This window comes from Triturus cristatus, chromosome 12 (genome assembly GCF_964204655.1).
Source record: "Triturus cristatus chromosome 12, aTriCri1.1, whole genome shotgun sequence".
NCBI lineage: Eukaryota > Metazoa > Chordata > Amphibia > Caudata > Salamandridae > Triturus > Triturus cristatus.
Genome location: NC_140595.1, coordinates 50,485,009 through 50,502,422, shown reverse-complemented (window position 1 = coordinate 50,502,422; position 17,414 = coordinate 50,485,009). Strand labels below are relative to the sequence as shown.

Sequence of the window (17,414 nt, the reverse complement as noted above, 5' to 3'; positions counted from 1 at the left end):
TAGGAAACAATCCTCCTCCCTGGTGGTCATAGGAAGGTGGAATCTTTTAGCTGCTCTTTCCATGAGCAAATGAAAACCACCAATGTCAACCGGTGGAGAATCCAAAGGAGCTGGATCAGCAGGAGATGGCGTTTGTATTTGATAGTTGTCCCATTCAGAAAGAAAGGAACCGTCATCCAGCTCACCTTCTTCTTTGTCACCCTCATCATCCCGCTCCTTGACAACATCTTCTTCTATGATTTGAGGAACTGCAAGATGTTGCACTCTTGTCGCCGACGTAGGTGTGACCACTGTTTCCTTATTTGAAAAAGGTTGCGGAGGTATCTGCGGCGTAGGAGAAGTCTGCACAGAACGTGGAAAGCGGCGGTTGTAATCATCCAACATATATCGAAGGTTGGAAATAAGACTTAACGGCAGTTGTGCCTTCGGAAGTTCTGGAGCTGGGTGTGTGTCACAAGTAGAGAAATCGTCCTCTTGTAAGTCGTCATCATCATCATCATCATCTGATTCCTGGCATTTTATTAAAAGTTCAGAGGGACTGCGAGCAGCCCGAAATCTATCATCCTCGGATTCCTCATCATCAGATGAAAATAGCACCTCTGGAGGCTGAGAAGGAGCTTTAATTGGCATCAGAGTATCCAAAGAGGAATGTCGTCGTTGAAGCAAAGAGCTTGAAGCCCTTAGTGGTATCAGATCTTGAGATGGAGTCGTAGCCGTTGTTGCTGACAATGAAAGTCGTTGTTGAGCCACCGTCGACGACGAAGCCACCGTCGATGACGAAGCCACCGTCGACGACGAAGCCACCGTCGACGACGAAGCTAACGTCGACGACGAAGCCATCGTCAACGACGAAGCCATCGTCAACGACGAAGCCATCGTCGACGACGTATGCTTCTTCCTATGCTTGCTTGCCGTCGACGACGAAGTTAAAGGCAGTGTAGATGAAATGGGTCTCACCTTAACAGATACCAACGTCGACGGTGAAGACGCCGACGACAGGATCATAGCCGGCTTCATGGACATAGAGGTCGAAGTCGTCGACGTAGATGCGACGACGGCAGCTCTCGTCGACGGAGGAAGCGTTGATGAGCTCGTCGACGAGAGAGGCAGTTTCTGAGGTAAAAACTGCGCAGATGGAGTCTTTGACGCCTGAGAATCATATCTCGGGGGCGTACAGGATTCAGATAGACTCCTGGGGGGGGGGGGGGGGGGGGGGAGGGGGAAATCACCCCTTTTGTAGTAGAAGGTTGGGTAGTGGGCTTATCTACATGATGTTTCTTCACCACCTTAGGTCTTGGAGAAACCTTCTGAGAGTCACTTGTTCTCTTCAAGGAGGGAGCAGTTTGGATTGAAGACACACTCTCCACATCTGAAAGAGGATTTTCTGAAGTCTTCAATATCTGTAGTCACAGAAGGAGACGCCCTTCTCTGTCCTTTAAAGTTTTTTGAGAAAAGGTTCTACAAATTTTGCAATCCTTTACCTGATGTTTAGGATATAAGCAATAAATACATTTCTTGTGAGGGTCTTCAGAATGAAGCCTCAGTTTACCACAACTTCCACAAGGTCTGAAGAGGGATTTCTTGGATGTAGACATCATAGAAAAAATCTTCCGAGGAGATATGAGAAGAAAAACTGAGCAAGCTCAGAGAAACTCCCTTCACACGACGTGCGGTAGAAAATCTGCGGGCCTGAGCCTCTGGGGAGAGGGGTCTAGAGGGTGCGGACGCCTGATTGGCTGGATTTTGGACTAAAACATAATGACAGTAATATGTTATAGATGTGACAAGCTGTCTATCCATAAAAACTCTATGGTTTTACTTTCTTTTATGCCTATTAGGCTTATGCTATTACTACATTGCTATGTTATGTACCTTCGGACTCCCACTTCGACGACGGGGAATATTCAAGCATGTGAATCTATGAAAGACACCCCAATACTGGAGAATGCGTACTTGCACATCACGCTTCAGACCGTTTAGCCATAGCCTCAAGGATTCTCTCATTGCCAATAAGCAGCAACATCTGATCAGATGAGTCTGCTGCAACACTGATTATATGATTAGAGATAATTGTATCCTCAGAGATGAGCTCATAAAAGTCCTACCTCCAGTTTCTGGTTAGCTCATCAGTGAATCTCTATTGGTATCCAAGAATGACATGCCATATCTCCTCTGCACTGCGGAAGCATGTGCTGCTTTCATAGATGTAGCAGTGGTGAGCCGCATTTTGCCCCAAATAAAAACCATGCACTTACTCTCTTTGTTTGGAGGCAACATCGACAAAGGTGCAATGGCATTACTGTTCCTTGCCATTGAGACAATAACAATCACAGGAAAGGTCAGCCCTGAGAAATAGATTAAACTGGTTAGGAGGCCAGTGCTTCTTTTAAAAAGTGCACTGGGAAAACTTATGCTGATGGTAAAACTAGGTAAGGTCCATAGCTGGATCTAGAAATCTTCAAACTAAGACAGCATAGAACACAAAGATGACTTTTGATGACGTGTTTCAAATAAGATAGTGGTCTTTGCGGACGCTGATGCCATTGGGATATTCAGCTTAGCTGCGGCGCTGATTTGGATTTCATAGAAGGTATTAATGTCATCAACTGGCAATACTCTTGCTGGAGACAAGTCCAACAGCGTAGGTCAATATCTCCCAAAGGAGGACAATGAAAAGTTACGTTCTTGCGGGCTAAGATTCATTAGCCAAGGGAGATCTTCTACTGGAAGAACAGTGAGTTCTACGAGTACGTGATCTCATATAGGAATGTCTCCTTAAAGGTGATGGATAAACTCTACTAGAAGAGGAGAAACCTGTTTGGAGAGACACCAACTGGATCTATATAAGCTGGAAAAGGTGGAGGCGGCTGAGGAATGGAGAGGGAGAGCAGTTGAAGTAGGTTCTGGAAGAAAAGGCCTTAGGAACGGAGGATGAACCAAGTCCTGTGGAGGCACAGTTGGATAACTAGTTGTACGATCCCTTGGCACAGTTGGAGAGTGCCTCAAAGGGAAACATCTTCTTGAGTGAGATTAATGAGAGCCCATTTAAAAGAAGACTTATCTAGATGGCGTGTTCAGAGTCTGAGGTGGTGGCAGAGTTCTGGGCTTTGATTTATTTATTCAAGAAAGATGAGCCCAATTAATTTGCTGGATATCGATCACCTTGACTTCAATGGTGTACAAGTTGATTCCCTCAATCTCGATGGGCTAGGTCTCTTCAAAGTTGACTGCCCTGACACTGAACCAGCCCTCGCAGCAAAAAAGTGGCATCTCTGCCTATTCTCTATGTCAAAGATTTTGATGCTGTCTGGGAGCAAAGTTAATCTGGTGCCTTGATATCCTTCTGGGTCTCCTTCTGTAGACATCTGCAGAAATGGTTGCCTGAGCTAAGGTAGTAGGAGTCTTTTCATCATGTGTACTGGACTTTCCAGGAAGTTATTTCCAGTGTCTTCGGAATTCGTCTTGGTCTTGCTCAGATTTCTTCTTCACATCTTACAGAATTCACGCTTGCTTTGATTGAAGGTGAGTGCCTAGAAGACCAAGAATAAACTGACAACGAGGGTCTGTTTTATCCTTCTTTCTGCAATAAGATGTGAAAAAACAAAAAAGAGAGGGCTTTTCTGGGGGGATGCAATGCTTTCTGCCAGAAAGTGTTTAAAGAAAAGTTTTAATAACATCCTGAAATAAGAAGAGAGCTGAGCTTCCAGGATTCTCCATTGCACCATGATATGCAGCAGAAAATGTGCCAGCTATAGTCTCTGCAGGGACTTGGAATTCTAAGTCTCTTCACCTCATTGGCATGAGTATGCATCATCACATGTCGTGGATAGACTACAATAGTCGTCAATGTTATTTGAGTAAAAGGGTTTACAGTCAGATGGCGGGAATAATTTAATTGAGTGAATCCAAGAAAATCGAATGCTGAGAACATGCATACTCTATATTTATTAATATTCAGTCCTTTTGAAATCAATACAATCGGATCTATGTATCTTTAAAAGCAAGGCCTGCAAGCCTCTAATTTGTTCTCTTCAATAATCACAGTAAATATAAAAGTGAAATAATGTGCATACATCCAGTGCAGTTCTGATATGCCGCAGAAATCCAGTGACTCCCAGAACTAAACATCAAATCCACACACGTTTTATATTGACCCTACAGAAAGAGTAGACATTAGACCACCGGCATAATACTGCAAACAACAAGGCACTACAGCTAAGAAGCAGGCACAGAGCTACTGCATTAACCACACACACTGTAGGCTTTGCCCCCCCCAATCAACAGCACAGTATTGAACAAAACAGAGCAGACCGAATGTTCTCCAACACCCAGCACTGCACATATAAAATAAAATGCAACCAGAACACCATGATCACGGCTTATACGAATTCCCAAAACTTAAGCATCAACCTCCACAAACATAACAAATTAGACCCAACTCTGATACCAGTACATGCATTGCTCTGAGTCAGATTGTTGGATAAGAGGTGCCACCTCAACAGCCGATTACAATCAAATTATAGTTACGATTTACTCTACACTAACAGTACACTTTACACAAAGCATTTCTAACTCACCAAAGCATCAGTACTGTCTCAGCAACTTTAACACCAATCATTCAGAAGAGCTTTACTTAGATATGCCACCATAGATGTACAGAGAACAATTTATCAAAGCCATTTAATTGGCACAGATGCATCCCAATGGAACAGCCAGCCCAATCTGAGCTCACACAGTCATACAGGCAATATTTTACACAGATCCATAACAAGATTTGGTCAGTCACTATCCAATTCAGTCCGTTACTTAACAATTTGTCAGTCTACCACTAGCTTGCTGGTCAGCACCCAGTATGATTCAGATGTAAAGAGGCAACCTCAGCTTTCTATGTATTCCTTTAGGTTGCTTTAAATGAGTATGAAAAATTTGAATGATAAATAATACCTAAGATTCCGTACTCAAAACCAATTGAGTTCCCTCAATGATAAGCCAGCCCAACAGAAACTGACACAAAATACGTATAATAACCTGGTGACTTTAACAATGATCATACACTTGCTTACACCACTATGTAAAATACATAACTCAAATAATCAAAAGGGGGACGAGGAGGAATATTCAATGAGGTCCTACACCCACACTCCTCCCAGGCTAATGTCACAAAACATACCAATGGAGTAGTTCCTCTTGAGGGGTAAAAGAAACGCATAATTAGAATGGAATCAGTAGCCTGACCAAGAGGATCACGGAGGATCCGAGTGGTCAGATCACAGTGCCCTCACACACCCCAAAAGGTGTCATGCTTCATCATAGGGCGCTCCTCGTCAAGCCAGCACTGCAATGCTTGACGGGCCTGGGGGCTCTTTTTGCGGAGATCTTTTGATCCGTAGATGCCGCTAAATGAGGGCATGTGAGGGGTCACAAGGACAGGGTGGTGAAAGGAGTGAGTATAAGAGTCTTAAGGGAACCAGGGAATTCTTTATAGGGTAATGGTCCCTTGACACAATAAAAACAAGGACGCTACCTTGAGGTCACAATGTACCCCAATAGCTCATATGTGAAAGATATGGTGGGGTCGACATGTTATGCCTTAGTTGCCAGGAGGGTCAATCGGCATTTCATCAAGACTGAAATGGGTTAGCTTACCCTATCTGTTGAAGTATGTGAGTAAACCATTAGATCATGGCTGCCCACTACATTAGGGAACACTGCACCTGCATTGATGTAGTAAGGGTGATAATGAGAAAGTTTACCCTTGCAACAGTGAAGATTATCAAGCCACAGGAGGGGGGGGGGGCAGCTCTTAAGAAGACAACTTCACAAACTGCCGACGTAAATAGGGGTCCTTTAGCAGTACATCTATTGGGGATAGCTGGGGTAGCCATAGAAGCAATAGTAGAAACAGAGGTACACCACCACCAATGTACGGGAACCCCATTGGTCCTTATCCATGCCCACCACCAGGTTGGAACCCCCTCTTCCATATACCTCATGAACAACAACCCTCATTCGATCAACACAACTTTGCTCAACCGCCTTTTTTAGGAAGAGGCTGGGGCAGGGGCAGAGGAAAAAGAGGAGGGCACAAACGAGTACAGTGGCAAGAACCACCCCAACCACGGATGCAACTCAGAAGCAAGACGAACCAACGCAACTAGTGGTCAATCTCTCATTGAAAATTCTTACTCCCAAGGTACAAAAAGTGCTTGAAAAGTGGTTCGGCTTTGTACCGACTCCGCGCGATGACAAGTTTCGCCTGACAAAAGAACTACATAATTTGCTTCTAAAAACTCAGACTCCAAGCCTATTTCCAGGATAAAACATTTCCTGATACAGAAGACTCAGGTCTACGTCCACCATTTAGATTTCTCCCCCATGAAGGGTTAACACCATGTGAAATTCTCACCTTTGAACAAGCTGTCATCTAGGTTGTGTACAAACTGAAAAATTACAGGCCTTTTCGCAATATGACTTTCCAGGAAAAAACAGCAGTCAGGAACATGGCTAATGATAATTCCATCACTATGAAACCGGCTGACAAAGGAGGAGCCATTGTGATCCTCAAAACCACCGACTACGACCTTAAATGTCTTCGCCAACTGTCCAATGGCAGACACAATCTCCAAATAACCATAGCGTCGAAAGAAACCCTACTGACAACCCCCACCCCCGTATTGGATCTCTTCTAGAACCTCTGAATAAAGTTTGCAACTATTTCCTACAGCCGCTAGTGAAGAAAATTCCATCCTACTTGGAAGATACTAGAGATGTCCTGAACTTGATCGCAGAGAGGGACTATCTTGATGACATCACCTTCTTGATGACTCTGGATGTGGAGGCGTTGTACACGAACATTCCACAGGACGCTAAACTTACAGCCATTAAAGCATGTCTTTTGGCTGAAACATGGACATCCCAGACTCCAGTGAATTTTATAACTGAATGTGCAACTATAGCCTTGAGAGAAAACATTTTTCAATTCCAAGATCTACTGTTCCACCAGAACCAGAGGACTTCGATGGGTAGCACCTTTACCCCCAGCCTGGCCTGTCTGTATATGGCGGAATATGAACGCCTACATATCTCTAACAACAACTCCTACCAGGCCAATATCAAACTATGAAGATGTTATATAGATGACATCATCATCTTATGGAGTGGTGATCTTAACATCTGTGATAACTTCTATGAATGGATCAACTCTCTCAATCTCTTCTTCAAATTCACAAAAACAGTCTTTGATACAGAAGTTATTTTCTTAGATTTCTTGATCAAAGTAAAAGATGGACATCAAAACCCTACAACTTAAAAAAAAAAAATAAACTGACTGCAACAACCGTCTACTTTACGACAGCCATCACCCGAATGCCCTTAGGTACAATCTCCCCTTTGGACAATTTTTACACCCACGCCGGAATTGCAGCTCCAACAGAGTCTATGAAAAAGAATCAACGGCACTGAACAGTAATTTAGAAGCTCGCAACTACCCCCCTGTGGTGTTAAAAGGGCATAAAAGAGGGCAAAAAACGGTCTTAGGGAAGCTCTGCTCGAGTATAGAACCAAAAAGGAGGAAGACGCAATCACCTCCGTCACCACCTTTTCTCCCAACTCTAATCGGATTAAGAAAATAGTACGCAAACATTGGAGTATTCTTCAATCGGGGCCTTTGAACAGTCCCATACCGTGTTTTGCATTTAAACGCACAAACAATCTCCAAGACCTGTTGGTACATACAAGACCACGTGAGAAATCCAAACAAGAACAAAGAACTCTAAGAGACCTACCACAAGTCACGGGACACTTTCCATGTGGCATCTGTGGAGAATGTCCACTGACATTACCCACAAAGGAAAACATTTTGGACAACACCCTACCCTGGATTAAAAAAATCCACACTAACTGCAACACTAAAGATTGCATTTATTTGATTGAGTGTCCATGCAAACTTCAATACATTGGCATGACCACCAGGCCGGTGGAAACACACATCATTGAACACTGCAGCAATATTCACTGTAAAAGGGGCTCAACAAAAATGAGTTCCCACTTGTAGAAAAACACCATACCCCAGATGATTTGAAATGGACTTTCCTAGAGGCAGTTAGCCAGTGGAACAAGAAGACTTTCTTTAAAAAGGAACAGCACTGAATTTTCCGTTTATCGACAAACGTCATTGGACTCAACTATTAAATCCCATGGAATGAACTTGATGACTAGAAAAGACTTTCTCCCCCACCCTATACCAGACCACCTTCTGCAATTGGTAGGGAGAGATGAAATAAGGCCACTTCTGGACATATAGGGGGTGGATCACCACTACAGAGACTAGGGAGCTGGGAAAATGTGCCTCTCGGTACAGTAGGAAAGGTAAATTTGGTCACAACCTAAGCACAGACCCCCTTAGTTGATCTATGGTAAACACACTGATGATTGTCACATCACCATCAGAGAACACTGGAATATATTTATTATACTCGATAAATGACCCAAGATGGCCGCTATTATTTTGTCACCTATCATGGCTAAGGTTCGTGCCACAACATCTAAATAAACCAGCCATCCGTCCATTCATACTCTTTAACTTTAATTAAAATTCTCAGTCCAACGACCATGTCATACTATGATTATGATCTTTATCTTCAAAAATCTATGACTAGGTATATAGACTTTGTACTCAACGACGACCACTCCAAGATGGCGGCCGCCGCCGTTAAGATGAGGTGCGACTACACCCATGGAACGCCGCAACGTCATGACGCGTTCACGAGGGCTCCGACAAACCTCTGCTGGCAACAACCGCTTACCGGGATAGTGAGCAGTGTGCTAACACTTGCCCACTGACAATCACAACAAATACTCACATTAAACAGTATGCGTAAGCCGCTCGTCCATCCTAAAGTTTCCCTTCCAGCTCGTACCTCTCGTACCTCCCCTACACTGCCCCCACACGTTTGGGATAATTGTTTACAGCAGATCACGACTGAGAGTAAGATGACACCACGTGACAAACCCGCATTACAAAAACCATACTGATTCCCTCATTCTACACCTACAAGCTGGCAGAGGAGGACAGGTCTAGTGATACTCTCCAGCGAGGATCACGTGAGTACACATCTATGTTGGTTGTTGGACCTAGCCACTCTGAAGTACCTCGCTAATCAAAGGTAACTGTGATTGGGTTACTTCACCTAATAATCCACACTAATGTCTACTGGTTCTCTACTTCATGGTTCTGTTTGCTTTATACCAGTTTCTTCCGCAGCTGAGTCACGGACCTCTACCTGACTTAAGGGGTATTTCTATCCCAAACCTTGAGTAAGGTCTTGAGAAATATCCTGTCCATGCTCATTAGAGCATTATGATTTTACTATACAGTTTCCCCTAAATAATTCTGATGCCTCAATTGTTTAAATTGCTATGATGAATACTGTTGTTACCTACCTCTGTCCCCAGCATACAGAGAATCATGTAAACCGTGATGTATATTGTAAGTGATGTGTGTCTTTTTATCTTTCACTTCTTGAAAATACTAAATTTTCAAATGTGATACACCATACAGGGAGCACTACACTTCCATGATCATGATTCTAAAAAAGCATCAATGTCTACTTAAATCTGAAGGCAACTCCCTCATGACTATTATACATATATTTGTAATTTCTCTCCATAGGTGGAGTCACCCTTACTGCATCGATACAGGTGCAGTATTCTCTAATGTAGTGGGCACCTATGACCTAATGGTTTACCCACATACTTCAACAGATAGGGTAGGTAAACCCGTTTCGGTCCTGATGAAATGCTGATTGACCCTCCTGGCAATTAAGGCATCATGCCCACCTCGCCATATCTTTCACGTATGAGCTATTAGGGTACATTGCGACCTCAAGATAACATCTTTGTTTTTATTATGTCAAGGGACCATTACCCTATAAAGATTTCCCTGATTCCCTTAAAACTCTGTTATACTCACTCCTTTCACACCCTATTCTTGCGACCCTTCACATGCACTCATTTAACGGCGTCTATGGATCAAAAGATCTCAGCTAAAGAGCCCCCAGGCCTGTGCAGCACCGGCTTGATGAGGAGCGCCCCATGATGAAGCATGACACCTTTTGAGGTGTGTGAGGGCACTATGATCTGACCACTCTGATCCCCGGTGATCCTCTTGGTCAGGCTACTGATTCCATTCTAATTAAGGGTTTCTTTTAGCCTTCAAGAGGAACTACTCCATTGGTATGTTTTGTAATCCATACACTCATAACACATTAGACCAAGGCAAACCCCACATCCTTGTGCGCGAGCACAAACACACCAACACTCAGATTTTACTGTAGAACCTTTACATAAGACATTTAAATTAAAGTTACTGGTTCCCTCTCACATTCACAATGTTATTTTCCAACTAAAGGACCACATTATGAACCTTGCACTTTGTTTTCTAAAGCATGGATTTATTTATAGTTTCTGGTTTTTAAGCTATCAACCCAGGATTCCAAACACTGCACACTTCTGAACAGTAAGCTCTGCATAGCATAAAAAGGAAAAAGGTTGGCAAAGCACTACTGACTCAATAGCATTTTTCTCTCACCAAAGACACAAACGTTAGGAACATTTGGATAGTTAACTTAAACATACCTCACCTCACTACATACATGGCCAGTGATGGCTGTCAAGAAGATGATATGCACAGGCACAGCAATGGGAAATTGACTATTCAGCTCAGTGGAAAATAAGGTAAAATTCTTCGGCACACCAATCCACACACACATAACACACAACACATATCTTTATCAAACTCATGTTACTTTCACATCAATCAAAATAAACAATTGGTTAACTAGACCTTCAACAAACAACAATATGGTTGATGGGTTTCCTAGAACCTTACAATGAGGGCACCAAGATCAAGAAAGTATTAATGTGAATAAAATATTGGTAGAAGGTATTATACAAATGATAACACAAGAAAAATATGATGGCTCAATAAATTAGCTTAGCACCCTGCTTCTATCATCCCATATAACAGAACTCACCTCCTTTCAACATTGAATCTTTGCTCATCATCTCGACGCTGTTTGATCATATCCTTCTGTTTTAGCTTCATTTTCTCCTCTTGCAGCTTCCGTGCCCGGTAACTGGGCTTAACTTCTACAGGAAACTGTGGGTTGACTTTCTTCTGCAGAAGAGATGCACGCACGGGTGAGCAGTGGCCAACAGCGGGTAAATTCTATACCCGCCCGTTAATACAGCCGGTTCACGCTTGCCATCTATTGGCCGTTCACGGTCATGGGTTTGGTCAGCACCTGCCACCTCTTGCCCTCGCATACAACAAAAGACAATAAATATGTATTGTTATTTAATATTGAGAAACTGTGAAAGTCTACTCAGCAGAGTATACTTGGTAGTCAACCAATAATGAAACCATATCCATCTTGAGGCTGAATAGTCTAGATCATCACCACAGACTGTGCCAGAGTCCTGCTACTAAAACAGACTAGTAAAGTACAATCCTTCATACGCAATATATCCCAACTGTATAACAAGACTATATGGTACCTACTTGCCCTAGGCAAGTGTTCAGGAATTTGTTACTGTCAAATTTCCAATGTCAGTCTCTCCAGCCCCAATATTGCAATAGTGTTTTTCATGATAACCTCAAGCTTGCATAATCACTTTTTGTAGTGCACCAAACAAGCAGCTGGATGAACTCTAAATCTGGGTCAATTATAGAAAAAAAGAGGTAATGGGTCAATGGGCCAATATGCAACTTTAGAAGAAGATTAATATGGAGAAATTTCTACTGAGAGTTAAGAGCTGTACCACAAGTTAGATACAGCTAAACATCAAGAGTTAGCAGATCCCACTCCTTACAGGCAGATGTAGGGGACTCCTTTAGGCAGGGTTTGGAGCAGAGATGCTCCTGTAAGCAGTTAAAATCCTCAGTTTGTTTCTGGCTAGGACACATGTGTGTCATAAAGAATCAAAGACGTGCCACTCATCTCCAGTTCAAAGAACAATAGAACATTTAGACAGCTCTAGTCGGGATAGGACAGAACCATCTTAGAAAGATTATATCACTGTCCATAAAATTCACTGGATAAACTTCTCTAGGATAATTCAAAGTAAGGGTTCTTCCTTCAGTGTGATTTTTGGATAGATACAGTACTTCTGCAAGCCAGCCCAATCAGGGATACTTACGTTTGGATTATACCAAGCCCATCATATATCCCTCACCTTGAACTGTAAGCGGTGTCTGCGCCCCTTCAGATGCATGTCCTTCGCATTCGGGTCATTAAAACTGCATTCACACAGTTTACAGTGGAACCGAATCATTTTCCCTTCATCATTGCAGATCTAAATATTAAAATCAGATGTTATCAGAGATGTATTTGGATACTGCAACATGTTATGCCACATTGTAAACCCTATCACAGGATTCACGCCAATTCACATAATTTCATCAGATTATAAATCTTAAAATGTTACCATATACCCTATCAATTAGCAAAGGCATACCTTACATTAAAGCCCTACTCCAAGACTAATGTTATCCAATTTTCACTTAGGTCATCTGAGGCTGCCAGACACACATAGAGCCTTACATTTTTTTAAACAAATACTTTGGATGCTTAAGGATTCTGCCACCTGAGCTCATTTTAAAAGACTGCAAACATCATAACACACACAAGAAACTTAAGATAACAAGTTGCTTACCTTCAGTAATGTCTTTTCTGGTAGACTTTATCTAACCGCAGATTCCTCCCCTTAAAATATTCGCCAGGCTGCATATTGGATCTGGAAAATCTTGAGTAATACCATTGCGTGCCTGACCAATTCATCCATAGCGCATTGCCTTTGGACAAAGGGTGTGGATACCTGGATGCGAAGCTTGGGCGTTTTGCGTTTTGGTGTGTGGTAAACAGATCTATTTCTGGGTGTCCCCACATGTGAAAGAATGGAAGAAGAACTTGAGGATGAAGTTCCCATTCGTGGATCTGTTGTGTTTGCCGACTGAGCAGATCCGCAACTTGATTGTGTGTCCCTGGCAGGTGTTCTGCTAGAAGGTAGATCTTCCTCGGAACGGCCTATCTCCAGCTGCCCTGCGCCAGGTGGGATAACTGGAGAGAGTGTGTCCCCCTTGCTTTTGTATGTAATACATCGCTATCATGTTGTCTGTACGGATTAGGACAGCTTTCCCTAGCAGTTGGGGTTGAAAAGACTTCAACGCTAGAGAAATTGCTAACAATTCCAGGTAGTTGACGTGAAATTGTTTTTGTTGAGGGGTCCATATCCCTTGAACGGTATGGGTTAGAAGATGTGCTCCCCAGCCTGTGATCGATGCATCTGTTGTTAGCACTTTCTGTGGGACTGGCTCGAGGAACGACCGCCCTTTGGAAAGGTTTTTGTGGTCCACCACTGCAGTGAGCGATGGGTGCGGTCGTCCACCAACACCAGATCTGTTAGCTGACCTTGAGCCTGGTTCCACTGACGTGCTAGACACTCTTGTAATGGACGCATTTGCAGTCTTGCATGAGGAACGAGAAAAATGCAGGAGGCCATCATTCCTATTAGTTGCATGAACACTCTTGCTGGTAGTGAGTGTTGTGGCTGAAATCTTTGAGCTAGCGTTTGCATAGCATCTATCCTGACTCGATTGGGATCTGCTAGGGCTGTGGAAGTACCTACGGTAGCTCCTAGATACTGTTGTGGTGTGGAAGGTTGGAGATGGGATTTGGCTAGATTTATTGTGAATCCCAGACTGTGAAGCAATTGTATTGTACGGAATGTGTGTTGAACACATCTGCTGTGGGAGCTTGCCTTTATGAGCCAATCGTCTAGATAATGGAAGACATGAATTTGTTGTCTTCTCAGATGGGCTACAGCCACTGCGGGGCACTTGGTGAAAACTTTGGGCGCTGTGGTAACTCCGAATGAGAGAAACTTGAACTGCTAGTGTTAACCATCTACCACAAACCTGAGATATTTCCTGTGAGCCGTGTGAATGGGGAAGTAGGCGTCCTTCAGATCTAGAGTGAAGAGAAAGTCGCCTTGCTGTAGTAGTGGAAGCACTTGTAAAGTGACCATGTGGAAGTGGTCTGATAGAATGTAAAAGTTGAGCTTTCTGAGGTCCAGTATTGGCCTGAGAGAGCCGTCCTTTTTTGGAATTAGAAAATAGAGGGAATAGACCCCTGTGCCCTGATGAGGCAGAGGAACCAGCTCTATTGCATGTTTTTGTACCATTGCTAAGACCTCTTGTTTGAGGAGCGTTAGGTGTTCTGATGACATTGGATGCTGTCTTGGAGGAATGTTGGGAGGCGTAGAAGTGAGTTCCAGGCAATAACCGTACTGGATAATTTGTCTTACCCACTTGTCTGTTGTGACAGGAGTGGGATGATCAGGGGAAGGGTAGGGAAGACACTGTTTGTTATTAGGGGAGTTGCGGGTGTTGCTACCCCTGCCTCTACCCTTGTTGTTGTTTCCTCTGTAACCTCCTCTATTGTATCCCCTGGAAAAGTAGCTTTGGTTGGGGCTTTTATAGGGCGAGGACGGGTGTTCTGACGTAATTGTCTTGGAACCTGCTCTAGAGAAAGAGCGATGAAAGGAACCTCTTTCAGATGCTAACTGTAAAGCTCCCATAGACTTTGCGGTCTCCGTGTCTTTTTTAATCTTTTCTAAAGATGCGTCGACTGCAGGGCCAAATAGGTGCTCCTGATCAAAAGGTTGATTTAGATGGTATTTTGTACCTCCTGTTTAAATCCAGATACCCTCAGCCAGGCGTGTCTGCGTAGCAAAACACTGGTGTTTATTGCACGGGACGCGGTGTCTGCTGCGTCGAGTGTGCATTTGATGGATGTATTGGTTATCAGTTTGCCTTCCTGTATAAGGTCACTAGCTTTGTCCTTATATTCCTGAGGTAGATGTTGAATGAGCTTTTCCAGCTCATCATAGTGGGCCCTATCGTATCTTGCTAGAAGGGCTTGGGTGTTTTCTATTCTCCAAGAGTTTGCAGCTTGATATGCCATACGTTTACCTGATGCGTCTAATAATTTAGATTCCTTATCAGGAGGTGGTGTGTCACCTGACCCCTGATAGTTAGACCTCTTGCGTGCATTGGCTACCACCAGCGAATCTAAGGGAAGTTTGCCCTTGATATATATATAGGATCAGTGGTAGCTGCTTCTTATTTCTTATCTACTCTGGGGTTAAGAACCCTATCTCTAACCTGGTCTTGGAACACCTCAGGAGCGTGTCTAAAAAGGCCTTGTAACATGGGTAAGATGCGAGTAGATTTTTGTGGTTGGTCAAAAGTCTCCAGTAGAAAATCCTCTTCTACAGGATCTGTCTGTAGTTTGACCTTATAGTATGTGGCGGCCCTATTGAAGAGCTGGGCAAAACCCACATTGTCATCTGGCGGAGATGGTTTTGAGGGGTAGAAATCCGAATCATTGGTTAGATCAGGATCCGTATTATAATCATGCCATGGATCTGGATCCTGTGGTGGATCATTAGGATCTTCAGAGTCCAATGGTACTACATCTTCATCTTCATCTTCTTGCCCATCCCCATGTGAATCATCACTATCCTCTGGGTGTGGAGAGTGTGCTGGTGAAATAAGTAAACTAGGGTTAACTGGTGGTGGAGGTGAAGGTGGTGGTGAGGTATTAGTAGCTATATGTAATTTCTTTGGAGGAACTGGAGCATGTGGCAAATGTTCTGGTTTCCTCTTTGTGGGTAGTTTGGTGACTATTTGACCAGTCTTTGGGTGAATAAAGATGGTAGTTTGTTTTGGATCAGGAAAGAAAAGTTCTTCTGAAACGATAGGCTTCTTCGGCGTCGAAGATTTGTCCTTGGAAACGGTTTTTGGATGTTTCTGCACAGTGTCCGGTACAGAAGCTTTCCCTGGTTCCGAGGCCTTCGGTGTGGGTTGTTTCGGCTCCGGAGGTGTTTGTTGAGGAGTTTTGTTCTTTAATGTTCTTGGCTCTGAAGTTTTCGGTGCCAAGGTCTTTTCTGTGTGCTTTGGTCCCGATTTCTTTTCTGTGTGCTTCGGGCCGGGGTTTTATCCGGCTGCTTCGGTGCCGGTGTCTTATTGGGGTGCTTCGCCGCCGATGGCTTGTTGGGCTGTTTTGGTGCCGAGGGATCTTTTGCCGATTTCGGTGCTGAATGTTTTCCCAGTGCCGGCAACTCGACCGGCTGAGCTTTCGGTGCCGAAGAGGGCTTTCCGGAACCGGGTGGTTGGCTTGAACCAGAAGGCTTTTCTTTGTCCTTCGGTGCCGGAGGCGGGGCGCTCGAAGTTTTCGAACTATGTGGACCTGAGCCCGAAGGAGTCACCAGAGCCGTTGGTATGGGCTTGGGTGGGGCAGGCATTTCGATACTCACGTCCCTTTGAGCCAGAGTGATGTCATCTTCGGCATCGGAGACGTCTGCTTCGAAGTCCGGGACCTGTTCTTCCTGTTCTGGCTCCGGAAGGCTATCGGGACACTGGATGGAAGATGTCCGGAATGGAACCTGTGCCTCGGGACATCTCGTGGCGTCGAGCTTGACGATCCCGGATGGTCTTCTTGGACTTGAAGGAGAGACAGACCTCACAATCGTCCTCTCGATGTTCTGGAGAGAGGCACAGATTGCAGATAGGATGGAGGTCCGAGTGTGGAAACTTAGCACCACACTGTGGACATTTCTTAAAGAGAGTCCGTTTCATCGACGTCCATCTCTACCGGCGCAGGTAGGCCCAGCGGCCCACGTCGAACTCCGTCGAAGTTATACGAAAGTTGTCGAGGGTGCGCGTAGCAAGTACGCGATCGAGACAATACCGTTGGTTAGTTGTGATTGCGCGTCAAAAGGGGGTTCGATAACGACACCGACCTGGAGCGCAGCAGGTCACATCCGAACCCGATGGAGGAAAAAAACAATCTAATGATGGAGCCGATGTCCATGCGCATTGTCCACCGAAGGAGGAGTCACCGGTCTCATCACTGCAACACTTCTTCGAAGACAAAAACAACATGCAGACATCCGAAGCCCAACAACAGATGGCGAACTATGCATAGTGTACAATCTGCAGCTCATATGCCTCGAACATTCTCTTCGCAAAAGTATTCAGCCTCTTGGATGCCCTGCCCTGTCTGGTGGGGTGGAAGGGAACCTGTCTGGGTTGACCTTGGTTGTGAAGGCCTGCATCACCAGACTGTCCAGAGAGGGATGCTAGGAGAGAAGAACAAAACTTACTTACCTGTAAACTGTGGTTCTCCAGTATTGGTGTCTTTCATAGATTCACATGCTTGAATATTCCCCGTCGTCGAAGTGGGAGTCCCACGGTACATAACATAGCCTAATAGGCATAAAAGAAAGTAAAATCATAGAGTTTTTATGGATAGACAACTTGTCACATCTATAACATATTACTGCCATTATGT

At 44.1% G+C, this 17,414-nt stretch overlaps 1 protein-coding gene across 1 annotated transcript in view; it reads right to left on the bottom strand.

Moving 5' to 3' along the window:
• The window catches only part of ZFR2 (zinc finger RNA binding protein 2), a 701,383-nt gene that overhangs the window by 403,720 nt on the left and 280,249 nt on the right, over positions 1-17,414 (bottom strand). The window contains exons 9-10 of the mRNA XM_085639486.1: positions 12,235-12,354; positions 11,034-11,176 (exon numbers count right to left, since the gene is read on the bottom strand). Coding sequence (XP_085495612.1) covers positions 11,034-11,176; positions 12,235-12,354 — 263 coding nt within the window. The remainder of the gene's footprint in view (positions 1-11,033; positions 11,177-12,234; positions 12,355-17,414) is intronic.